Source organism: Balaenoptera acutorostrata, chromosome 18 (assembly GCF_949987535.1).
Source record: "Balaenoptera acutorostrata chromosome 18, mBalAcu1.1, whole genome shotgun sequence".
NCBI lineage: Eukaryota > Metazoa > Chordata > Mammalia > Artiodactyla > Balaenopteridae > Balaenoptera > Balaenoptera acutorostrata.
The window spans coordinates 80323682-80350654 of record NC_080081.1 but is presented as its reverse complement, the minus strand read 5'-3'; the positions used below and the strand labels follow the sequence as shown (position 1 = coordinate 80350654).

At 45.9% G+C, this 26973-nt stretch overlaps 2 protein-coding genes across 8 annotated transcripts in view; one reads left to right on the top strand and one right to left on the bottom strand.

Moving 5' to 3' along the window:
- Positions 1-2114, bottom strand: part of CRYL1 (crystallin lambda 1) — an 82364-nt gene extending 80250 nt beyond the window's left edge. The window contains exon 1 of the mRNA XM_057532956.1: positions 1955-2114. Within this exon, the coding sequence (XP_057388939.1) occupies positions 1955-2004 (50 nt within the window). The 5' untranslated portion in view covers positions 2005-2114. The remainder of the gene's footprint in view (positions 1-1954) is intronic.
- A 12526-nt stretch (positions 2115-14640) lies between these two features.
- IFT88 (intraflagellar transport 88) overlaps positions 14641-26973 on the top strand; it is a 76082-nt gene continuing 63749 nt past the window's right edge. For 6 of the 7 annotated variants that reach the window (XM_057532942.1, XM_057532943.1, XM_057532939.1 and 3 more), the window contains exons 1-3: positions 14641-14771; positions 20168-20263; positions 23661-23723. In XM_057532942.1, coding sequence (XP_057388925.1) covers positions 20174-20263; positions 23661-23723 — 153 coding nt within the window. In that variant the 5' untranslated portion in view covers positions 14641-14771; positions 20168-20173. Of the gene's footprint in view, positions 14772-14830; positions 14960-20167; positions 20264-23660; positions 23724-26973 lie in introns of those variants that run through there. The other variant, XM_057532944.1, reaches the window with a different exon arrangement.

Below are 26973 nucleotides of genomic sequence, written 5' to 3'. Positions count from 1 at the left end.
ATGGATGCCCCTTGGAATGACCCATGGGGTTGAGTGAGAGAGAGAGAGAGAGAGAGAGAGACAAGGGGTACAGGAGGGGAGATGGGAGAGAGAAAGGGACCAGAGGGGAGAGGAGGGGACAGGGAGGAGGGAGGAAGAAGGGAAGGAAAGCAGGGCTACCGCAGAAGCAGAGGTGGCTGCTTTTGGAGGTGCTAAAAGTGTGGGGGAGGGACTTCCCTGGTGGTGCAGTGGTTAGGAATCCGCCTGCCAGTGCAGGGGACACGGGTTCGAGCCCTGGTCTGGGAAGATCCCACATGCGGCGGAGCAATGAAGCTTGTGCGCCACAACTACTGGGCCTGCGCTCTAGAGCCCACGAGCCACAACTACTGAGCCCGTGCGCCTAGAGCCCATGCTCCGCAGCAAGAGAAGCCACCGCAATGAGAAGCCCGCGCACCGCAGTGAAGAGCAGCCCCCCCTCGCCGCAACTAGAGAAAACCCGTGCGCAGCAACAAAGACCCAATGCAGCCGAGAAAAAAAACAAAGTGCATGGGAGACAGGACTGTCTCCTAATTCGTGTGGTGAATGAAGTTCGCCAGCCCTTGTCTAATTCTTTTGTCAGCCTCCCTCAAGGAATCAGAAGTAAACTGACTCCCCATCGTAGCTCCTTCCCGCAAGAACCAGAGCCGGAGAAGGGCGCAGCTGACCCAGGAACGACAGGGTCTGGACACCGCTGGGCCACTTACACGCAGGCTTTCTTACATGGTAAATCCTACGGTAAGCAGGCTCTGGGGCTGGGTACAGCTGAGGAGGAGGAGCCAACTGTCAATTAAACTGACTTTTCTGGTGGGAATGGACGGTGGGCACCGCTGACCCGCGAGTGGTCCAAGGGTCACCTGTACAGTCAACTCCAGACTCCACTCAACATTGTTGGGTGCTGGCAGGACACCAGTCCCAGACCGTGGTTGATACACACTTGACCCTGGACAAAAGGTGCAAGGCAAGCATAGTCATCACGCCCGGGACAAAGTACACTTTTTTCTGTATTTTATATCCCTTCAGGAGGCAGCCACACGCCCACGTGCCTGGAAAGGACAGAGGCACAGGTAACTCCACTTCTCCATGTAAAGGAAGCTGACACAAAGCGTCCTGTCTCCATCCTCAGAGGGCTCTAAGGAGACACCCGGACGGGGACTTGTTCTCAGGACGGGGCTGTGACGGGGGTCAGGCAGGCCAGCACCTCGGCGGCGCAACCGGACACTGAGCCACCCAGTAGGTGCGCCTGACGACCAACTGCAACTACCGACAAGTCGGTAGACTGCTATGCTAGCTTACCAACGGAAAGGTGCACGTAGACGCCTTTCTTAAAAAATGAAAACTGCAGTTGTTTTACAAGAGGGACGGAGCACAAACCAGAAAACCGTGGATGGAACTTAAGCTGCTAGCCTGACACACAACTCCCGGCGAACCCGGATGCCCTCGGGATAGGGCGCCCTCGCCACGCAGGAGGCGCGGATTCGGACCGCGCGGACCGCGCCCCCCGCCCCCAAGCGGGTTCGCCGGGTGACAGCCTCGGGCCGGAGCGCGCGAGACCCGCCCCCCCGCCGCGCCGGCCCCTCCGGCTGACCCAGACCCGGGCCCCTCCGCGCCTCCGAGCGCCCATCCCTGGGGCTGGAACGCGAGAGAACACCCTTGTGCGGGCCCGCGGCCCGACAGCTCTGCGTCCACTCGCAGCGCCAAGCGCCACTGTCCCCGCTGGGGCCGCATCACCGAACTCAGTCCGCATCCGCATCGCGCTGCAGCCGGGCCGCGGCGCGAGCGAAACGGAGCCGCGCCCCGCAGTGCGGCCCCGCCCGCGCCCGGGCCGGCCGGGTCCCGGGAAGGCGCCGGGGCCACCGCAGCCGCGCCGCCAGCCCCCCCGGGCGACAGCGCCCGCGCCCCGCCGCCACCCTCCCGGCCGCGCGGGCTCAAGCCCTACCTGCCGACCACTGCCACCCCGCCGGGCGCCGAGGACGCTGGTGACGCCATGGCCCGCGCCGTGCCCAAGCCCACAGCTACAGCGCGCGCCAGCCGGGCACTGGCTCCGCCCGCCCCAGAGCTGCGACAGGGCCCGGGGGCCTGGCCCGTGGGTGGGGCGCGGGCGGAGCCTCCACCTCTCCACGCCCCGCAGGCGCGCAGCGCTCCGGGCCCGGCAGGCGGGGCGCTTAGCACGGCGTCGGGGGAGGGGGGCCGCCTGGCCCATCGCGGGCGCGCGGAGCATCCGCCTCCCCTCGCCCCGGGGCGCGCACGGGCGGAGCTGCCGGGAGGACCACGTGGACTGGACGCCCGGGGGCAGAGCAGCCGCTTCGGGCTCCAGGAACTCACTTTGTTTTGGCCATTTCCCAACGGCGCCCCTAAAATCGGCGCACGGGGAGGGGACACCTCCAGACCAGGACAAGGCGTGACCGCTAAAGGACCCCGCAAACTTATCACTAGAATCCCCTTCCCGTGTGAAGACATTAGCACCACTTCCGTCCACACCAGCTCAAGGCCTTAAGCTGAGGACGGTTAGTGCTGAGTTCACACTGGCAGTTCGTTTCTGGGAAGACCCTGCCTTTCTCCGCAGATGAGGCCGAGGCCCAGCAGCCTTGGGACAGCAGGCAGAAGAGCTGGGGGGCGGGGGGCGGGGCGTCCAGCAGACTGGAAGGCTGTGTGTCCTCCTACCAAAGGCCTAGCTGGTTTCTGCTCCAGAAGGAAACGTCACCGCGCCACCCCTGGGTCTTTTTGGAAACGGACCGGAGGAAAGAGCATCACATGTCCCGTGACAACACTGTCTGCACAGCACAAATGGGGACACACCAGTCATCCAGGTCAAGACGATTAGGCAGCTGTCGAGCGGAAACGCGTGACACTGAGGCTCGGGTGACGCACGGAGCCCTTCCTCTGTCTTCCCCGGTCAGGAGCGAAAAGAGGAATGTCAGAGCCAGAGCAATTTCACGAGTTATCAATACACATTTGAAAAGGCACTCAACTCACTTTAGAGAAGAGAATGAAAAGTGACACAACAAAGATGTCGTCTTTCGCCCATCAGACTGGCTGAAATTATGAAGACTGATAATGTTCCCAAGTCGGCAATGAAGTTTTTCAGAGGCACACCTCTTTCCTGCACAAATGCTACAGTGCTACGTAGTTGGGAGAGCGTCAGGTGCACCTGGTGCTGAGGGTACCGGACTGCAAGGCTTCCCCAGCCCAGGTCTGAGCGGTTTCCGTAGCCACACAGGCAGCAAGCCGGTCAAGGCGCGTGCGGAGGGCGCACCCTGTAGGGCGCGCACCCTGTAGGGCGCGCTCCCGCGGTGGCAGCAGCTGGGCTGTTCGCTGCTCTGCGGTGCTAGCTAGCTAGCTCTTTGCTAGGAAGGTGCTGGTCCCTAGACCCGTGGCAGTTACCAGAGTCGTGAAAAAAGGCAAAAATCGAAAACAGTGCTCAGCCTTTGTTTTTCAGCGAGCCGTTACAGGGGCAGCGCACAGCCCAGGCAGCAAGGGCGGCCCCGGGAACTACACGCAGCATCTCAGCATCAGATGCCAGAGCTCTGCACTGTGTCTGTGAGCATCTGTGCTGCATCTCCATTTACTTTGTGCTCCCCTTAGCAAGACGTGTCCTAAGGTTACTGCTCCTTTGATTTACCCATTTCGGCTTATGAAAAAAACTCATAGGAACGCTTTACTTCCAGATAGCAGGAAACCCAGACCTGTGATTCAAGTTACATGTGACTCGAGAAAAGACTAATCGACTCTGTAGGGATAGGAGATGAGTGGCTGTCTGGGCCTGGGAGTGCAGGGGACGCCTCAGGAGGGGCACAAGGGAAATTTTGCATCGATAGAAGTATTCTGTATCTTGATTATGGTGGTTGTTACACAGGTGTATAAATTTTCAAAACTCATTGAAATATACACTTAAATGAGTGTATGATATTATATGTAAGTTATACATATATACCTCAATAAAGTTGATTTTGGGGGGGGGAGTAGGATTTTGGATGATTTATATCCTTCGAGAATAAATGTTTGGTTCACCGCACCCCTCTCCCACCTAGGGAAAAAAACACCACACGAAACCTTGATCAGCTGAGATGCTGGATGAGGGTACACTTGCAACACGTAGTTGGAAAAAGAAGTCATAAATATTATGTTCTTCTGACCAGTAACAGAGGTGGTGCATGTTGCAGCCATTCATTTTTTCTTATTTTTATCTGTGTGTGTGTGTGTGTGTGTGTGTGTGTGTGTGTTACCTAATTTCTTTTGCTTCCCTCCTCCTTTTCCTTTATTATTTTACGTAAGGGCTGTTGGTAGTGTGTAAGGTTATAATTTAGTCATTAGGTCACAAAATCCTCAGGTGAGACTTAAACAAATCAGACACGGACACCAAGAGTGTTGCCCAGAGATGGGTGCCATGACTCTCAGCTCTTGTTCTTTCTTCCCTTTGGGGCGAGAGGGTTAGGGCCTCTCTGTGGGAGAGAGAACTACATCTTCCTAGGAGAAAGCATGGCCTTCACTGCTGTGACAGAAAAGGTCAACCATGCTTAGAAGGGTGTTTAGACTGTGCCAGTTATTATTAAACTGCTGCCTCTCTGCTCCACATCCACCCTTCTGACATATTCTGTTGTGTGACGCTGAAGCTGGCTTCCTGCGACAGTCTACCAGCAGGGGGCTGGAGAGAACACACGGGGGAAGTCGGCTTGCTGATCCTCCTAGTGTGGCCCTAACAATCGCCCCGGTGACCTCCGCTGGCTCCTCCTCCAGCTTTGTGACCTCCCAGGCACAGCCTCTCACACCCCTCAGAGGCTCCACTCCCCCCCAGGCCCCTCCTCTGCTGGTCCCCAAATCTTCCTGCATCCCTGAGTCCCAGGAGTAGCGGCCTTCCTGATGTTCTGTGTGCTTTTCAGTCCAAGAATGACAGAACAAATTCTCCATATTAAATTCTCTGTTGAATGAGACAGATAGATAGATAGATACTCTGCTGAAATTTCTAGGGTGGTTTCCGTGTTTCAGACTGGAATTTTGACTTGTATAAATGTTGACAGCTGGTGTGTATCAATCAATTCTATTGGAACCCAGGTAGTCTGAAATCCATATGAATCTGTAGAGAGGTTTTCATATGAAATTCCTGGTGATAGTTTAAATGTGTAATCTCTGACATGTTTTTCCCTCTTTTCTTTTAATTAGCTTAATTGAAATTGATCTTGATACACCTTTGTTATAGATTTCTGAGATTCTTTTTTTTTTTCTCCTTTTTTGGCCATGCCACGCAGCATGCGGGATCTTAGTTCCCCGACTAGGGGTCGAACCCGTGCCCCCTGCAATGGAGGCGGGGAATCTTAACCACCGGACTGCCAGGGAAGTCCCCTGAGATTCTAATTTATCTTTGGAAATTCAACTTGGGTAGCCTGAGACTTAAGTATGAGAGGAAGGTCCGTGGTTCAGAAGCAGAAGCTGTTAACTTGATGAAGTTAAAACTGCATCCAGCCCATGAAAACATGTAGATTCTAACATAATTAGAAATCGAGTATTATTAATTGGAATGGGTTTGCACAGCCAAAGTTTCCTTATTACAAATCTTGCACTTATAACCAAGTATTCAGCCACTGAAAATGGGCCAGATGATGGCTAAGATAAATTTGGGACACATTTCAGAGGCTGAATTCCTTGTGTATGTCCACTCATCTCTAAGATGAAACCACCTCAATGGCAGTTTCTCTTTTTTTATTTTTATTTATTTATTTATTATTTCTTTTTGGCTGCATTGGGTCTTCATTGCTGCGCGCGGGCTCTAGGTGCAGGGGCTCAGTAGTTGTGGCGCAGGGGCTTAGTCGCTCCGTGGCATGTGGGATCTTCCCCGACCAGGGATCCAACCCCTGTACCCTGCATTGGCAGGCGGATTCTTAACCACTGCACCACCAGGGAAGTCCTATTTGTAGACTTTTTAATGATGGCCATTCTGACTGGTGTGAGGTGGTACCTCACTGTAGTTTGGATTTGCATTTCTCTAATCATTAGTGATGTTGAGCATCTTTTCATGTGCCTACTGGCCATCAAGAAAATCTTGAACTTCATTTTGTCGTTTTATTTTTCACACCAATATAATATTGCTATTCTTAACATTTTTTTTGTATTCTAGACAAATCAAATAAATATGTTGATTTCATTTAGCAGGAAGATTTCACCATAAAAGAAAATAAGGTATAATTATGGAAACAAAGAGTTTAAAGAGGAATGCTGTGGTGTCAGATTTGAATCAAAAATATCAGTAAGAACTCACACCTTTAAAAAAAAAAAAGGTATTTTCCAGCTCTGCTCGCTGAAACAGCCCAGGCTTAACAAAACCCAGTATCTCAAATCTGATCTGAACCCCCGATGCCCAAATCTTGGTCTGTAATGCCATTTTCACTAAAAGGAACCAGGACTCCATGGAGAAATTGTTGATGCGTGTTTGGTGCAGGAAGGGTACCAGGTTGGCTTGTGTGCCCAGAGGCAAGAAAGCATTCAGATACCAATGGGACAACATCGGTGGACCTAGCACTCAGCCTAGAAGGTCATTGGCAACGAGAAGATCCACTTGGGATATCTGGTCAAATGCTCTGCTCTTAAGTGACCCCAATTTACTTTGAAGACTTGGATTATTGAAATATTTCTTCTTTAATATTTTAGTTTCATTGGAGTATAGTTGATTTACAAATGTTGTGTTAGTTTCAGGTATTTAGCAAAGTGATTCAGTTATACATATACATATATTCATTCTTTTAGATTCTTATCTCATATAGGTTATCTACAGAATACTGAGTACAGTTCCCTGTGCTGTACAGTAGGTCCTTGTTGGTTATCTATCTTATATATAGTAGTGTGTGTGTGTTCATCCCAAGGTCCTGATTTATCCCTCCCCCTAAAATATTTCTTAAGAAGTAAGTATATAAAGGTTTAAGAGAATAAAGGCCATAGTATTTATGTTTTTCAGTTAAGAAAGGATCTGTGCATACATGGTAATGCTTAGTGTTCGAGAATTTGGGTCTCAGGGACAGCCTTGTAACTGCTATAAAAATGTGTATTTTGGGGGGGAACCAAAGACTGAAGATAGTTTGTATTTTAGGGGGGGAGACTTTTGAGGAGACAGAAACATGTACCTCAAAACTAAAGGGTTCCTCTCTATTTTCATAAAGCACATTTATATCCACGGTCCCATGAGGCCTAGGAAAGCTTAAATTACACTATATTATTCATACTATATAACACATATAATATATTGATATTATTATTTTAACAAAGAGTCGGCATTTTGGAAGCTAGAATTTCGAAATATATCCCTGATAATTCTTTTTCCTTTTCTCTACCTATTAAACTTCATTCGTTCATTTTCGCCAGTAATAGAGGGCTGATTTTCTACAGGACCTAGAGCAAGTGATAAGCCATTTCACACCTTTGTGTAAGTAAGAAAAAGGCACTTTTTCCTCAAGACACTATATTCCCAGCCCCAGAAAATTGTCATACTATACTGATGTTTTAGAACAAGATACTTTACTGCCATCTTCTGGAAAATTGTTTTTATTATTATTATAAGCAGCAAATCTATCATACCTATTATGTGAATAACCCCTCCTTAGATGTAGCCCCCTTCTGCAGTGCACAACCTGTACAACCATATGTGACACAGGCTGTGATGAGTATAATATCATCTAGGGAATCCGTGTGCTTGCATGTAACTGTGTCCAGATAGATCGTAGCTCCTTGTCAGAAACTCAGCATTTCATAACCATTATAATCACTATGGCTTCTGTCCAGATGGTTTCTCTTTTTTTTTTTTTGGCCACACACACAGCCCCTTGTGGGATCTTAGTTCCCCAACCAGGGATTGAACCCGGGCCCTCAGCAGTGAGAACATAAAGCCCTAACCACTAGACCATCGGGAATTCCCTCCAGATGATTTCTGAATTCACTCAGAGAAGATGTCACTCAAGGATTTCATCTCTGCCTGGGCTCAGGATTCTGGGGGTGGCAGGAGGCTCAGGGTGAGAAACCAAGACAGAAGGTAAGGGGCTCAGTCAACCAGCAGGGGGTCTCAGTTAAGCAAGCAAAACAGGTAGGACCCTCACTCTGAGGGACCTTGACTTTCTTTTCTGGGGTTGTAGAGAAAGTACTTAGATCTCCCTTTCAAAGTCATTGCTGGATAGAGACACATTTGCAATAAAAAAGATTTTTCTTGCCTTTTGACGCAGTTCAACAATGTTATATACAAGCCACCTCAAAAAGACAAAACCTAACATCTTCCCAAACCACCCCCGTGTGCCCCCAGAATTAAACAAACCCGCTCAAACACGAACCGAATGAATGTGGTGACTAACAGTGTTTCAGTGAAGTGATATCTAGTTCTTCATACAGAGAATTTTGAAGAGCACGTGTAAATACAACAATAATTCATTTCTCGGAAATTCCCTGGCGATCCAGTGGTTAGAACTTGGCACTTCCACTGCAGGGGGCACAGGTTCAATCCCTGGTTGGGGAACTAAGATCCCGCAGGACAGTCGGCATGGCCAAAAAACAAAAAAGCAAAAACAATAATTCATTTCTCAACATTCTGTATTGAATTATTATAGATAGTTAGAAAAATTTATCTCACACATATTTTAAAAAATACTATGAAGAATTTATCTCACACATATTTAAAAGAATACTATCAGGTCACTAATGATTCTTTAGATCATGCTTTGGGGCTTACAAACAATTATAGTTTATTCCAACTGTTTTCAGGTGCAGTCAAGTGAGTTTAATGTTCTCTGCATCCTCCCAGCACTACCTGTAGACCCTTGTGTGATGATGGAAAAGTTCTGCACATGGGTCTCCAACACACACCTGTGGAACGCAGCTAATGAGACTGAGGAACTAAACTTTATAGTTGATTTAAATTGAGGGCTTCCCTGGTGACGCAGTGGTTAAGAATCCGCCTGCTAATGCAGGGGACACAGGTGCGAGCCCTGGTCCAGGAAGATCCCACATGCCGCGGAGCAACTAAGCCCATGTGCCACAACTACTGAGCCTGAGCTCTAGAGCCCACGAGCCACAATTACTGAAGCCCGCACTCCTAGAGCCCATGCTCTGCAACAAGAGAAGCCACCACAATGAGAAGCCCATGCACTACAACGAAGACCCAACGCAGCCAAAAATAAAACAAATAAAAATTAAATTGAATTGATTTAAACTTCATTTCAAATATTTACCAGCGGCTAATGGTTACCATATTAGACAGTGCAGCTTACAAACGTTTTTCCATCTGCCAGGAATGCCTTATTTCTGGCTTATCCATTGGTGAAACTCTTACACTTGAATGAATGAATGAACGAATGAATAAATGTTACTGTTAGACCCTGAATATAGCTGACACAGAGCAATAAAAATACTTAATGCTGACAGTAGAAAGCACTGAATTTCACTGTTTCATGAAGCCCCTGCGCCTAGAGCCCGGGCTCCACAAAGGAGAAGCCACCAAGATGAGAAGCCTGCGCACCACAAGGAAGAGTAGCCCTGCTCGCTGCAACTAGAGAAATCCCGCACGCAGCAATGAAGACCCAATGCAGCGAAAAATGAATAAATAAATAAATAAATTTATTAAAAAAAAAAAAGATGAGAAAAAAAATTTCACTCTACATTTTCAGGCTAATTTGCTTTCAGCTTTTAGGGCCAAAAAAAAAAAATGCCATGATAATTTAAAATATTTAACAGGCAGTCTCTGCATTTCATGGTATTTTTCTGGGCAGAAGAGGTGAAAGGTTTTCACAGTGCCTAATAAATTACTTATTAGATAAACCAAGTGTTGCCAAGCTGGGGTGGGAATCCAGTGGTGGTAACACCTATGGTGTACTTGAGTAAACTTTTACGAATAAACAGTAACTATAGAACTGTGTTATGAGCTCTAATAGTGGTAGATCCACCGTACACCAGGTGTTAGGGAACGAATTGTGTCCCCCAAATTCAAATGTGGAAGCCCTGACCCCCAGGACCTCAGAATGCGACAGTATTTGGAGACGGGGGATTAAATTAAAAGGAGGCCTTGCGGGTGGGTCTTCATCCAATGTGACTCATGTCCTCATAAGAGGAGAAGATTAGGACACACAGGATGCCATGCCCAGAGGGAGCCCATGAGAAGGGGTAGCAGAGAGCGGCCAGACCAAGGAGAGGCCGCAGAAGAAACCACGCCTGCCCACACCTTGATCTTGAAGTTCAGCCTCCAGCACACTGAGAAGTAAATTTCTGTTTTTAAGCCACCTAGTATGTGGTACTTTGTTACGGCTGCCCTAGCAAACTAGTACTCAGCGACTAGGGTAAGGCCTTCTGGAGAGGGGTGGCCAGGCTAAGAGGACAGTAGGAAAGATCATTTTAGGAAAAGAGAATAGTGTGCTGTGAAGGCCTGGAGGTGAGAGAGACTTGAAAGCAAGTATGGCCAGGGCACGACGTGCTGGCAAGGAGGGCAAGGGGAGGGGTGGTGTCGTGGACATTTGTCCATGGACATTGTTGGCTGCCCAGCATCTGACACCCTTTGTATTCTAGGAGGATCACAAAATGGGTGGGAGGAAGCTTCGGGGAGCAGATACCCTCCGTCTGAGCTCCCTGGAAGCCAGAACACGGCCTTTGACCGACACACAGCAAGCTGGCGTTCCCATCTGGGGCTCAGACCCAGGAAGAAGGCAGACAAAGGGCAGGGTGGTTAGAAACGGTTCACAGTGGCTATGATGGAACCCGGGTCCAGTGGTAAAGTGGTACGTGCCAGAGCACAGCTGTGTGACAGCGCGTCCACCGGCAAGAAGGCCTCAAGGTATTGAGACGGCAGGGCCACAGCAGCCGACTAAGCAGGGCGACCAACTGGTCCTGGTTTGCCTGAGCAAACGGGGAGGGCTGGTCATGACTCTGGCAGCTCGCTCCCGTGAGACGACTTTGGCTGGGTCTTGCCTGCCTGAGCTGCTGTTGCTTTTCCAAACCTTGTTCCTCAACCTCTCTGACAATTCTGAGTTACCCAATATCGAAAAGAAAAAATTCCTTTTCTGCTTCAGTTAGCAAGAATTGATTTTTCTTGGCTGCAACAAAGAATCCTGTGTCCTGACCCCTGAAGAGCCTTGTAAGGCACAACATGGAGTTTAGACTTTGTCCAGAGGTCAAGGCCAGGGGGGAGAGAGGGCACCAAAAGGTTCTGAGCAGAGAACAAGGTGATCAGATTTTCACTGAAGTGTGATCACTTTGGCTGCAGTGTGGAAAATAGACTGAGTGACAGCAAGATAGAAGATGGAAGAGTGCTGAGGAGGCGGTGAGAAGAGTCCGGAAGTGAAGGAAACCAGGTGGCAAGAGCACCCGCGAGGCCTCCTTTTAACTTAATCCCTCTTTAAAGGCCCCGTCTCCAAATACTGTCACAGTCTGAGGTCCTGGGGGTCAGGGCTTCCACATTTGAATTTGGGGGCCACGATTCGGTCCCTAACACCTGGTGTACGTGAGGTCCTGTGGATCTACCACTATCAGAGCTCGTAACACAGTTTTATAGTTACTGTTTATTCGTAAAAGTTTACTCAAGTACACCATAGGTGTTACCAGCACTGGATTCCCACCCCAGCTTGGCAACACTTGGTTTATCTAATAAGTAATTTATTAGGCACTGTGAAAACCTTTCACCTCTTCTGCCCAGAAAAACACCACAAAATGCAGTGATTGTCTGCTGCCTAGCCTGCCAGGTTGGAAGTGATGGAAACAAGAATCTCTGTTCTCTCTGGAGCTTATATTTTAGTAATATGAGCTATGTGACCTTAACATTTTGTCTGCTGATGTAGGCATGTGCTTAATAAATAGTAGCTTCAGTTACGGCATGTAGGATCTTTAGTTGCGGCATATGAGCTCTTAGTTGTGGCATGCGGGATCTAGTTTCCCGACCAGGGCTCGAACCCGGGCCCCCCTGCATTAGGAGTGTGCCTTGCCGCAACTAAAGAGCCTGCATGCCGCAAGGAAGATCCCGCCTGCCACAACTATGACCCGATGCAGCCAAGTAAATAAATAAATATATTTTAAAAATAGTAGCTTCATTACAACATTTAAAATGAAGGGGAGTTCCCTGGTGGCGCAGTGGTTAAGAATCCGCCTGCCAATGCAGGAGACACGGGTTTGAGCCCTGGTCCGGGAAGATCCCACATGCCGCGTAGCAACTAAGCCCGTGTGCCACAACTACTGAGCCTGCACTCTAGAGCCTTCAAGCCACAGCTACTGAAAGCCCGTGAGCCTGGAGCCTATGCTCCGCAACAAGAGAGGCCACCACAATGAGAAGCCCGCGCACCACAACGAAGAGTAGCCCCCGCTCACGGCAACTGGAGAAAGCCCAGGCGCAGCAAAGAAGACCCAACCCAGCCATAAATAAATAAATAAATAAATTAATTAATTAATAAAAGAATAAATAAAATAAAATGAAGGAGATGATCATGAGCACTCCCTGGGCAAATAACTGTATCATACTTAAAGGGCAACCAAGTTTAAAGGAACTTGAATTTGTTTCCAATTAAACAAACAAAAAAAAATCAGGACTTTCTTGGTGGTCCAGTGGGTAAGGCTCCACGCTCCCGATGCAGGGGGCCAAGGTTCGATCCCTGGTCGGGGAACTAGATCCCGCACGTTGTCACTAAGGAGTCTGCATGCTGCAACTAAAGATGCTGCATGCTGGGCTTCCCTGGTGGCACAGTGGTTAATAATCCACCTGCCAGTGCAGGGGACGCAGGTTCGAGCCCCTGGTCTGGGAAGATTCCACATGCTGTGGAGCAACTAAGCCCGTGAGCCACAACTACTGAGCCTGCGCTCTAGAGCCTGCGTGCCATGACTATTAAGCCCACGTGCCACAAATACTGAAGCCCACACGCCTAGAGCCCATGCTCCGCAACAAGAGAAGCCATCGCAATGAGAAGCCTGTGGACCCCAACGAAGAGTAGCCCCCGCTCGCTGCAACTAAAGAAAGACTGCGCGCAGCAACGTCCCAACGCAGCCAAAAATAAATAAACAAATAAAATTTTAAAAATAGATCCTGCATGCTCCAACTAACAGCCAAAATAAATAAATAAATAAATATTTTTAAAAAAAATCGAGGGAGCTGGAAATTTACAGCCTGGAGATCTAAACAGATAATGAAAATGGTTTCCATATATCGAAGTGCAGTGATTTGAAGGGTTCTACAGTGTTCAGGAATTAATTCACCAAACATGTAGTGAACAGCTACTTTGAGCCAGGCTGGGTAGCTAGATACTCTCAAGAGCTGTGTAAGACTTTACCAGATCTCCGAGCTGACAAGCTAACAGGGTGTCCTGACAGCTGGCAGAAACACCTGGTCAGAGACAGAGGACTTTATTGTCACAGCCCAGCAAGCAGCCTGAGCTTCACAATCCCTGTGCCCACTCACCTCCCCAGTCCCACAGGGGTAGCCCAGGCGGCTGCTGCACGCACAGTGAGTTTGTGTCACAGCTGAGGGACCCTAAACTTTGGAAACCTCAGTTTTTTATGATGAACTGCAGGCCAGCACGGTGCTCAGACATCATCCCTAATATGCCAGAGGGCACAACCCGCCTTTTGCACTGGAGGGAGACAACATCTCAGTCTTCCAAAGCTGTTCCCTATACAAACATCGTCAAAAAATACTCGTATTAGTCGTATTAGTATTAGAGAATACGTATTAGTCGACACAGTGGGAGGGAAATGACTTTAAGGAATCAGCTCAGGCAGCTGTGGGAGCAGCTGGAGACCCAAGGCAGAGCTGATGTTGCAGCTGAGTCTGAACGCGTCTGAGGCAGAATTCCCTCTTCCTTGCAGACCTCAGTCTGTTCATTCTTAGGCCCTTCAACTGATTGGGTGAGGCCCACCCACATTATGGAGGGTAATCTGCTTTGCTCAAAGTCTGCTGATTTAACTGCTGTCACATCTGAAAAACACCTTCACACCAACATGACTGGAGTTTGAAAAAAAAAGCTGGGTACCACGGTCCAGCTGACAATTACATTAACCATCACAATGGTCCGAACAGAAGCAAGAGACTCATGGAGAATTGTCTCTCAACATGTACTTAAAGTTTAAAACTCACTAATTACACTGGTGTCTTTAGACGCCTCCCCGCCAATTTATTTTGAAAATTTAAGACAAACTTTAATGATGTGAACCGGTTATGAACTTCATTCCTCGTTCTCTTGCTGAGCATCACTCAGGCTGGGTGCCGGCCTTGGCGCGTCTCGGGCCGCCCTCGAGGTGTCCAGGGCAGGAGCACAGGACAGGACAGGACCACGACGTGCGCGGGGCCGCGCGGGCGGCCTGGGCTCTAGCCGGGACCGGGGGGAACCGCGGGGTGGGGGGCGGTCCAGACAGCCAGAGCTGCCCGGACGCGCTTCCAGGGCTCACAGGCTAGTGCGGCGGCCACCGGAGCTATTCACAGCAACCAGCACCACCCGCCGGTGATCTGCCTTCCGGATGATTTCATCAGGATCTAGGAGACGTGGGCTTCCCCCCAGTTCCTGTCCCACGCACCGCCCGCCAGCACCGCCTCCGCGGGGCCCCTCGCCTCCAGCTCCCTCCCTGGGGCCGGCCCCGCCCCTCTCCGCTCAGGCCCCTCCCCGCCCTCCAGACTCGGCCCCGCCCCCTCGCGGAGCACTGTGGGAGCGGCTTCCTTGGAACCGCGCGTGGCAACGTCCCGGCCGCGCAGCTCTCCGCCGAGTGCCGGGAAGGCCGCTCCGACCCCACAGCCTTCGCGGTCTCCCTGCTCCCCTCGCCGCGAGGTAGGAGAGGGCCCGGGGCGGCGCGGGTGCCCGCCGCTCTTCGGGGGGCCCGTGTGAGGGGCGCGGGGGCTCTGCCCCTCCCCCGCCGCCGGCCCGTGCGCCCCCGCCCGCAGCCCGCGCGCGGCCCTCGAGCCCCTGACCCAGCGTTCGTGACGGGAAGCTCGGAAATCCCCGGGAAGGCTCGGCGGGTGAGGGAGGCACGAGCTCGGGCCCCGTCTCGCGGAGGTGGGCATTCCCGGGCCGGAGTCAGTCCGCTCCACTGGGCGGCCGGGCTGTCCGGTGCGGTCCCCGGGGGGGCGGGAGGCCGCAGGTGGGGACGGGGGCGGGGCCCCGGGGAGGCGGGGTGGGGGTCGCTTCCCGCGCTCAGTCCAGACGGCGCGAGCTTGGGAGCTGCCTTGGCAACAGAACCCGGGAAACCCGGGCCGTGGCGGACCTCCGCCGCCTTAGCTGTTCCCTGGGTGCTTCACCTTTCCCCACCGCACCCTACCCTCCGCGTCGGGCAGCCCGGGTCTCTCTCAGGTCTGAACTTTTTTGGTCTGGGGACAGCCCAGCAGAAAGGATCTCCAGTTGTAAAAGCTGCTTGTTGTTCTGAGAGACGTGTAAGCTAAATTGACTTAAATGGGGCTTGTAATCAGGTGGTTCCTGTTGAGCACAATGGTCCTCACAGTGTGGTTCCCGGGGCAGCAGCAGGAGCAACGCTTGGGAACTTGTTAGAAACCCACATTCTAAGGGGTGGAGGGGGGTGATGGCGACTCCCACCTGAGACTTGGTGAATCAGAAACCGGTATGGGGGAGTGGCAGTCTGATTTTAACAAGCCCTTGGGTTTCTTTCGTTTTTTCAAAATTACTTTGCCTATCAGTTTAGCATAGATTTGTTTGTTGTTGTTTTGGCCGCGCGGCATGGCACGTGGGATCCTATTTCCTGGACCAGGGGTCGAACCCAGGTCCCCTGCAGTGGAAGCGTGGAGCCCCAACCACTAGACCGCCAGGGAAGTCCCAGCCCTTGGGTTTCTGACACACGCTGACCTTTGAGAACCACTGGTGTCCCATTACCTGACCTAAAACTTTTAAGTTAAAATATTTTGTATGTCTTCTACCGCTGACAATATTTTGGGGGGTTATTTTGGAATGAACATTTCTATATGATTGACATTTGCTCTCATAGTGAATTTTCATCTCCAAAAAGTAATGAGAAATTAACTCTCAAGACCTAAATCTAAGAGCTAAAGCCATAAAACTCTTAGAAGAAAACAGGTGTAAATCTTCTTGACCTTGGATTAGGCAGTGGTTTTTTAGCTGTAACACCCAAAGCACAAACAACCAAAGAAAAATATGTGTGCATCATCAAAATTAAAAACCTTTGTGCTTCCAAGGACACTGTCGAGAGGTAGAAAGAGTGCACAGAATGGGAGAAAATAGTTGATAGTCATTTATCTGACAAGGTCTAGTATCAAGAACATATAAGGGATTCTTTTTTCTTTTTTGGCTCTGCCAAGCATTGAGTCCTAACCACTGGACCGCCAGAGAATTCCCCGTAGTGCAGTAGTTTTTAAAAAAAAATATTTATTTACTTTTATTTTTTGGCTGTGTCAGGTCTTAGTTGTGGCATGCAGGATCTTTAGTTGTGACGTGCAGGATCTTCGTTGTGGCGCGTGGGATCTCTAGTTGTGGCTTGCGTGGTTTGTAGTTGCAGCACACGGGCTTAGTTGCCCTGTGGCAAAAGGGATCTTAGTTCCCTCACCAGGGATCGAACCCAGGTCCCCTGCATTGGAAGGTGGATTCTTAACCACTGGACCACCCGGGAAGTCTTGCAGTAGCTACTCATAGTAGTCAAAAGTGGAAACAATCCAAATGTCCATTAACTAATAGACAAAATGTTGTATATCCTTATGATGGAATATTATTCAGCCATAAAAAGGAATAAAGTACTGATACATGCTATACTGTGGATGACCCTTGAAAAAATGCTAAGTGAAAGAAGCCAGACACAAAAGGCCACATATTGGATGATTCCTTTTATGTGGAATGTCCAGAATCAGTAAATCCTCTGAGACAGGAGGAGGGAGAAATGGAGAGTGACTGCTAAAGGGCCCCAGGGTTCTTCATGGGGTGATGAAATGTTCTGGAATTGGATAGCGGTGATGGCTGCACAACCTTGTGAATATACTAAAAACCACTGAATGGTACTTAAAGGGTAAATTTTATGGTATGTGAATTATATCAAAAGATTAATAATTTTATTATTAAAGTAATGTTAAAAGTTTATGAGTAGCCACATATATTTGGCATTTTACTGAGCAATAAGATTAAGCTGAAATTTTTGTAGGAATTTACTGACACAATATTGTACAAGCTTTAAAGATAATATGTATTTTGAGATACACAAAGTAATTCAGTACTACATTTCTTGGGTAACTAGACAACCCCCTTCCCAAATTGCCAAAAATATTGACTCAATTTGAATGAGTCGTCTTCTGGGAATTCTTCCCCAGTTCTCTAGTAGTTACTACATTTATAGTATATGTACACAATAATTACATTTCTCCCATGCTTCTATTTTACTTTGCTTTGACATCTATTTCATCTTGTTTTGTACTTTTTTCACATTTTATTATGAAAATTTACTCTGCAAATCTACAGCAAATTTTAAAGAATTTTTCAGTGAACATCATACCTGCTACATAGATTATACCATTAACCATTTTTTGTACTCGCTTTATCACTTATCAATCCTTTTATCCATCTTATTTTTACACATTTCAAACTAAATTACAGATACTAAGTTTGCCCTTAAATATTTGAGTATGTATATTAATTATAGTTCAGTATTTGTTTATAGATTTTTCTTTCAAGAAAAAATTTACAAACAGTAAAAAGCAGAAATCTCAAGTACGCGTTTACTGAGTTTTTGCAAATGCATACACCTGTGTAACCAAATCACCTGTCAAGATATAGAACATTTATCACTTCAGAAAATTCTGTCATGCCCTTTTCCATTCAGTCCCTACCCCCCACCTCTAAGAAGCAACTAGTTAGTGTTCTGATTGTTTTCTGCCATGGTTTTGCCTGTTCTAGGACTTGAAACATACATTAGGTACTGTTTTGTGTGAGGCTTCTTTCGCTCAGCATAACTGAGATTTTTATGTATTGTTACAAATGTCATCAGTGCACTGTTTTTTATTGCTGAGTAGTACTTCATTGCATTAAATATGCCACCTTTTGCTTATCCATTCTATTGATGGGTATGGTCTGTTTCCAATTTTTGGATATTGTGAATAAAGCTCCTGTAAATACACTTAAATCTTTTTATAGACATATGTTTTCATTTCTCTTGGGTAAATACTTTGGAGTGGAATTGCTGGGTCATAAGAGATATATGTTAATTTCATGAGCCTGCCAGATTTTTTTCCTAAAGTTGTACCATTTTACACTACCACTAAACAACATATGAGTATTCTGATTGCTCCATATGCTTGCTGACATTTTGTGTTGTTGGTCTCTTTAATTTAGCCCTATGGTAGGTGTTCGTGATTTCTGCCTTGCATTATAATTGACTATTATATACCTTTCTTCACTTGATACTAAGCTCCTTGAAAATCAGTACAATCAGCTGTGTCTATCACTGTCCTTTTAATGTAGTGGGTGTGGAATAAATGTGAAACAAGTGCAATGAATGAATGTTTTGACACCTAGTTTTTTTAATTAGTTTTATTTTTGGCTGCGTTGGGTCTTCGTTGCCGCACGTGGGGTTTCTCTAGTTGCGGCGAGCGGGGGCTACTCTTCGTCGCCGTGTGCAGGCTTCTCATCGCGGTGGCTTCTCTTGTTGCGGAGCACGGGCTCTAGGCACGTGGGCTTAAGTAGTTGTGGCTCGTGGGCTCTTGAGCACAGGCTCAGTAGTTGTGGCGCACGAGCTTAGTTGTTCTGAGGCATGTGGGATCTATCTTCCTGGACCAGGGATCGAACCCGTGTCCCCTGCATTGGCAGGCAGATTCTTAACTACTGCGCCACCAGGGAGGTCCCCTCTGTCCTTTTTTTTTTTTTTTTTAAAGAAGGGAAGGGACAGGAGTCAGCATAGGTGAATTTTTTTTTTTTTAATTTAATTTTATTTATGGCTGTGTTGGGTCTTCATTTCTGTGCGAGGGCTTTCTCTAGTTGTGGCAAGCAGGGGCCACTCTTCATCGCGGTGCACCGGCCTCTCACTATCGCGGCCTCTCTTGTTGCGGAGCACAAGCTCCAGACGCACAGGCTCAGTAGTTGTGGCTCACGGGCCTAGTTGCTCCGCGGCATGTGGGATCTTCCCAGACCAGGGCTCGAACCTGTGTCCCCTGCATTGGCAGGCAGATTCTCAACCACTGCGCCACCGGGGACGTCCCCCCTCTGCCCATTTTTTAATCGAGTTTTTGTTGTTGTTGTTGTTGTTGTTGAGTTGCATGAGTTCTTTGTATATTTTGGATATTAACCCCTCATCAGATATATGATTTGCAGATATTCAGTAGGTTGCCTTTTCATTTTGTTGATGGTTTCATTTGCTGTGCAGAAACTTTTAAGTTTGATATAGTCCCACTTATCTATTTTTAGTTTTGTTGCCATTGCTTTTGGTGTCAAATCCAAAAAAAAATATCACCAAGACCGATGTCAAGGCACTTACTGTTTATGTTTACTTCTAGGATTATGGTTTCAGGTCCTTAATCCATTTTTTTTTTTTTTTTTTTAAAGGATTTTCTTATTTATTTATTTATTTATTTATTTTTGGCTGTGTTGGGTCTTCGGTTCGTGCGAGGGCTTTCTCCAGTTGCGGCAAGCGGGGGCCACTCTTCATCGCGGTGCGCGGGCCTTTCTCTATCGCGGCCCCTCCCGTCGCGGGGCACAGGCTCCAGACGCGCAGGCTCAGCAATTGTGGCTCACGGGCCCAGCTGCTCCGCGGCATGTGGGATCTTCCCAGACCAGGGCTCGAACCCGTGTCCCCTGCATTAGCAGGCAGATTCTCAACCACTGCGCCACCAGGGAAGCCCCTGGGTCCTTAATCCATTTTGAGTTGATTTTTGTTTATGGTGTAAGGTAGGGGCCCAGATTTATTTTTTGTATGTGGCCGTCCAGTTTTCCCAACACCATTTATTGAAGAGACTGTCCTTTCCCCATTGTATATTCTTGGCTCCTTTGTCATAAATCAGTTGACCATATATGCATGGGTTTTTTGGGGTCTCTCTGTTCTGTTCCATTGACCTTTGTGTCTGTTTTGATGCCTAGTTTTAAGAATTTGACCTGAAAAAAAGTTTAAGCCATAAACACATGTAGAGAGAAATTTGACCAGGAAAGTTGTTAAATAGTTATACTTTATTTCAATTAACAATTATTTCTTATTCCAAGAATACATTTACAGCAGTGATTTTTCATAGGTACAAATGATGCAAAATGTACACCTGGCCCCAGAGACAGATGAAGATGATCTTTATTCTGGTTATAATGACTACAATCCAACCTATGATACCGAGGTAAAAAAAAAAAAATTTGTTTTTTTTTTTGTTTGTTTGTTTACATTGGTCTTTGCTAACCAGCTGGTTCATGAAAATTTTGGATTTGAGGGTTCTGCTTTATCATGCTTTAGATTAAGTAAGTTGATTAAAAGCCTAGAAAAGTGCTATTACTGAAGACTACTAACTTCTACCAATAGTAATAATAGTAGCATAAAGATGTGAAAAAGTTTATGGAAAAGAATTAGGATCAATTATATACTTGTATTCTTCTGTACTAATTATCTGAATATGTAAGTTATAAGACTTAGATCACTTGAAGTACCTAAGATCAGTTTTTTTAATGTTCTAAATTTGAAATGTCATATAGTTATTTTTCTTCTTTGAATTAAATTATACAAGTATTTTATAGAAAAATTAGAGAATAGAAATAAATATAAAGAAAAATTAAAATCATAGAAACTGTCACCACCCAGAGATAAACATTAACTAACTCACAGTGCTTAACGCTAAATGTTTCCCTATGCACATATGTATGTGTATATGTATACTGTATATGTTTTTGGATAAAATGGTATCATACTGTGTGTACTGTTTTGTCACCTGCTTTTTCCCTTTTATGAATATTCGCTTATGTCAACAAACCTATATCTGCTTAATATTTAGTAGTATAGTAATTACAGGATGAAATTGTTACTAAGACAAATACTTGAATATTTTAAATCTGTTTACATTATTGTGAGAGTTATAGTTTCCAAATTGTAAAAGACAAAAACCAAAGAAAACTCTTTATAAAGTTATCTTGAATTAGCATGTGAAAGAAAGTAAGGATGAAGGATGTGGGCGTTAATTTACTTGCTAGTATTTAAGAATCAAATATTAGCATTTAGAGGACTTTAAACTAATTTAGGAAATCTCATTCTAGAGTTTTTCATATGGCTTTCAGTCATTTTTGAATTGTTTTTTCCTCTGGAGAAAAATGTTTGCCTGTGAATTTGAGACCTAGAGAGAAAGCAAGAAAATAAAATAGAAATCATTCACTTACTCTATATGAAATAAAAATCTAGGAGATACTGCTCATCATAGAAAATTTGAAAAATACATAAGATGGGAGAAAAAAATAAAATGACATGAATACTGTTACCTGAAGATCACCTGTATTATACATATTACCCAGTGTTTTGCTGTATTCCCGTGTCTTTTAATATATTCAGGTTTTTCCCTCCCTGTATACAAACACTTATACATACACGGATATGATCACATAGACTAGTTTTTAAAAATTTGTATTAAAGCATGGGCATTTTCCTAAGCTAGTATAAATTATGAAAACCATTGAATCTCCCCCTTTCTCCCAGTCGTAAAAGTTACATGTATAAAAAAAAAAAATGTGCTCATTGTTGAAAAACAAAATTACCCATAATACCAGCAGTCAGAAATGAGTACGGTTAACATTTTGTTGCTTTTGTCTTTCCTTCATGCATACACAATTTTCTTTTAGCGTGTTTGGAATTGAACTAATGTACTTTTCTGTTTGCTTATTTACATTCGGCTACATCATAAACAAAGTTTCATGGTACTAAAAATTTAAATATAATTTTAATGGCTGCATAATACCGACTATATACAGTTGATTATTTTCTGACTATAGGATAATTATTTATAGTTTTCTGCCCCTATTAATAACAATAGCACAATGAGTAATTTTATGCATAAATAATTTTCTCTATTGTGATCAAACATTTCCTTGGGTAGAGTCCCACAAGTGGAATTAATATATCATCATGATCATTCTTGAAAACATCAGAGAAACTTCCTAACTCTTCAGGTCTTCACAGTGTGGCTTCATTATTTAACTTGAAGCAAATATTCGGAATATCATACACAAAAATAAATCACACAGTAAAATAAAAAATTTGGTTTACCCATGGTTTTCTTTTATTTTAATTAATTGGAGTAAATTAATATATAACTGAATGACTTGAAACAGTTCCTAAGGTGTTCATAGATTATGCAAATTGTTAATCAAATCATGAACAAAGGAAAAAATGACAAAAGTTGTGTTGATTTGGTATTTGTAATTGGAGAATTTGTTGTCAATTTTTAGTTTGTCATTGAGACTTCGCTGAGCTGATTAATCAAATTTTACTAATAATTTAGGAATACTGGAAGGCTTTTCCCAAAAGATGTGCCAAGGTGGTATAATTATTTCAAAGGCAGCCCGTGGCTTTGTACTTCGTGGGAAAGTTGCCTGGTTTCTATGGCTGAGACTTGTGTACTTACTTCATTTTATGTAGTTGATATGGAAGGTTATGAAGATTATTTTGAAGGAAAATTAAAGAAGAATCCTTGTACATAATCACATTTAAAGTACATTGTATTAGCATCCTGGTTTTACAAACATTTTACTTTAATTGTCTCCAAGGTTTTAAAAAGCTAATTGATATCGACTCCATTTTTTGTGTATTGTTTGTGTTTGTTTTTTAATAATCAGCAAGTTTGTTTCTGTGGGAAGTAGATTGCAGTAAATCAGAGGTGAGTGTGAGTACTGAGCACAGATGTATAGAGGGCTGGAGCTGAACTTGTGCTGCTGAAGGGACAGGGGACAAAGGCTGCTTAGACTGGCAGTTGGAGAGGCTTGGTGCTTTTGAGAGAGGCTACAATGGCATTTTGTCCAGAAAACTCGGAAACACTGGTATCTTGCACTTGACTAATGTTACTTTCCTCAGATTCCTCAGGGAGAATGTGAGCATAGGTCAGGAATCAGCAAAGCATAGTAACGTTTTATTTCAACGGAGGCTTTGGTTCCAAGTGGCATCACAGGTTGGACCCGGTGGAGCCTAGCCTGGCTCTAGTCTGAATCTCAGACTTTACCTCTCCCGTGAGATGAAAAGCCATTTTCAGTTGGGCAAGCGGAGATGAAACCAGAGCAAGTGTTTGCTCCATTTCTGGGAGAGGATACAGCCTTTTCTGTCCTAAGGTTTTCTCAGGTAAGGCTCCTAGCCATGGTCCAGAATATGGAAGAAGAGAGGGGAGGGAGAGAGGGAAAAAGGATGGGGGGGATTCTCTGTTCCTACCGCTCCAGCTGCTTGGAAAAGAGAAACAGAAGAAAGGCCATATCCTTGCAGACTTGATCTTTTAACCATGTGTATTGATAGCACCCATTTAAACAGTAGCCAGTGAAATGGCCTTAAACTTGACTGACATTGTCAGTACTCCTCTCCCTAAGGGGGGAAGGGGCTTTGGCATTTTGTAGTGTGAAGGGGGATTTGAGGACAGGAGTCCTTGAGCCCTACCTGGATGTCAGCAGAGGGAGGAAGATGGATTATAGAGGATCGTGAACACCAAACAGTCGAGGTTAATCATTTTAAAAAATTGTCACTTCATGTTGAATGTTAAGTTTGCCTTTTCATTTTAGGAATTGGAGAATGACACAGCTTTTCAGCAAGCTGTGAAAACTAGTCACAGCAGAAGACCTCCAGTAAGTGAATTTTTTTTATTGTGGTAAAAAACACATAATTTACCATCTTAACTGTTCTTAAGTGTACACGTTGGTAGTGTTAAATTAATTCCCATTGTTGTGAAACAGATCCCTGGAACTCTCTGTCTTCCCAAACTGAAACTCTGTCCCCATTAAACAACAACCCCCATCTCCCTCTGCCAGCCCCTGGCCCCCACCATTCTACTGTCTTTATGAGTTTGACTATTCTAGGTACCACGTATAAGTGGAATCATACAGTTTTTGTCCTTTTGTGACTGGCTTATTTCATGTAGCATAATGTCCTCAAGGTTCATCCACGGTATAGCCTGTGTCAGGATCTCCTCCCTTTTTAAGGCTGAATAACATTCCATTGTATGGATGGACCACATTTTGTTCCATGGACACTTGGGTTGCTTCCACCTCTTGGCTATTGTGAATAGTGCTGCTATGAACATGGGTGTGCAAATATCTTGAGACCCTGTTTTCAATTCTTTGGATATATACCCAGAAGTGGGATTGCTGGATCATATGGTAGTTCTATGTTTAATTATTGGGGGAACCTCCATACTGTTTTCCATAGTGGTTACACCATTTTACAATCCCACCAACAGTGCACAAGGGTTCCAGTTTCTCTACACCTTCACTAACACTTGTTATTTTCTATTTTTTTGATAGTAGCAACTTTAATGGGTATGAGGTGATTCTCACTGTGGTTTTGATTTGCATTTCTCTGATGATTAGTGATGTTGACTATCTTTTCATATGCTCTTTGGCCATTTGTATATCATCTTTGAAGAAATGTCTGTACAAGTACTTTGCCCATTTTTTAACTGGGTTATTTGATTTTTTTGTTGTTGAGTTGTAGGAATTCTTTATTGGGTATATGCTTTGCAGATATTTTCTCCCATTCTATAGGTTGCTTTTCTTAAATTCTGTTGATCGGGTTCTTTTTTTTTTTTTTTTTTAAAGATAGGAAACATCTTTTTTATTTTATTTTATTTTATTTATTTATTTATTTTTGGCTGTGTTGGGTCTTCATTTCTGTGCGAGGGCTTTCTCTAGTTGTGGCAAGCGGGGGCCACTCTTCATCGCGGTGCGCGGGCCTCTCACTATCGCGGCCTCTCTTGTTGCGGAGCACAGGCTCCAGACGCGCAGGCTCAGTAGTTGTGGCTCACGGGCCCAGTTGCTCCGCGGCATGTGGGATCCTCCCAGACCAAGGCTCGAACCCGTGTCCCCTGCATTAGCAGGCAGATTCTCAACCACTGCGCCACCAGGGAAGCCCTGATCGGGTTCTTTGATGCACAAAAGTTTTTATATTTGATATAGTCCCATTGGTCTGTTTTTGCTTTTGTTGCCTGTGCTTTTTGGTGTTATAGCTAAGAAATCATTACTAAGTCCAGTGCCATGGAATTTTCCCCTATGTTTTTTTTCTAGGAGTTTTATAGTTTTAGGTCTTTTTACGTTTGGGCCTTTAATCCATTTTGAGTTCATTTTTGTATGTGATACAAGATTAAGGGTCTGATTTCATTCTTTTGTGTGGATATCCAGTTTTCCCAGCACCATTTGGGAGAGACTGACCTTTCCACATTGTATGGTCTTGGCACCCTTGTTGAAGATCATTTGACCTTTTTTTAAAAAAAATATATTTATTTATTTAAAAAATTATTTTATTTTTATTTATTTATTTTTTTGGCTGCGTTGGGTCTTCGTTGCTGCACGCGGGCTTTCTCTAGTTGGGGCAAGCGGGAGCGACTCTTCGTTGTAGTGCGTGGGCTTCTCATTGCAGTGGCTTCTCTTGTTGCGGAGCACGGGCTCTAGGCTCGTGGGCTTCAGTAGTCGTGGCATGTGGACTCAGTAGTTGCGGCTCACGGGCTCTAGAGCGCAGGCTCAGTAGTTGTGCCGCACGGGCTTAGTTGCTCCGCGGCATGTGGGATCTTCCCAGACCAGGGCTCGAACCCATGTCCCCTGCATTGGCAGGCGGATTCTTAACCACTGCGCCACCGGGGAAGCCCCTGTGCTCACTTCTGACACCAGTTGCAAAACCACCTTCAGCGCCGGTCCTTTTCTGAAAGGACTCGCAGAACTCGCTGAAAGCTGGTATGCTTACAGTTTATTACAGGGGAAGGATACAGGTTAAATCTGCCCAGAGAGGAGAGACACGGGGCACAGTCTCGGGCGGTCCAAACGTGGGGCTTCTGGTCATCCTTTCCCTGTGGAGCTCTGGGTGGCATTAACCTCCCAGCCACTCTGAGTGGTGGCGGTACTTGGGAGGATTGCTAGCAAGGAAGCCCTCCCACCACTCTGGTGTCCAGAGTTTTCATGGAGCTCCGTCACATACTGTCCTCATGGCTGCCCGTTACTCTCCAGCCCCTCCTGGAGGTTCAGGCTCATAAGTCTGGAGTTTAGACTGTCTGGTGGCCGAAGCCCCCAGGCAAACAGGGGTGTGTCAGGCAGGACATTCCAGGGGCTTGCAGATCTCCTCCCAGTAGCAAAGGGCAAAGCCAGACCTCTCTTTGGGTGAAGTCAATTCTTGACTACACATTCCACAAGCTATATTTTAATTTTGAGTTTACCTTCATTATGGAAAGAAAATTGTAAGTCAAGTTCTTGCACTTGGCTAATGACAAGGCCGTAAGCTTTTTGAGGAGGCAGACTGTCTTATTGTTCTTTCTTTGCCTGCTGTGGGTCCTCCACAGATCTTTATCACATGACTTAGTAAATAAGCAAACATTGTCTTCAGTTTAGTGATTCTGGGTGTCAGACAGGTGGTAATGTCTCCAGGCTGGCCCTTCATTGATATTTAGAAATGACTTCAGAGATCCTCACGTTATGCTGAGGAAAACAAGCCTGGGGAGGCGAGGTCTCGCACTTACCTGTAACCAGGACAGAGCTCAGGTCTCCAGCCGCCTTGAATGATATTTTCATCACACCCTACTTACTATATTAAAGGGGAAAAAATTGTGCAACTGTTATATGAAAGGGACTGGGCTCACTCAAGAGGGACAAAATTGCAACTAGCTCCAGAGGAACCTAAGGAGGAGAATAAAAGGGACAGAAATAGAAATTACAAGGCATAATGTATTATGTGCTGGAAAAAGAGTATAAATTGCTATGGGACCACAAAGATCAGTTTTTTATCACTATTTGGGACAATCAGAAGAGGCTGCTTAGAAGATAGGTTTACAGTTGAATATTTAAGGATGTGCACAGTTCAGATTGCCCTTGAGATCTGTGAGGAAAGGCACTGTGG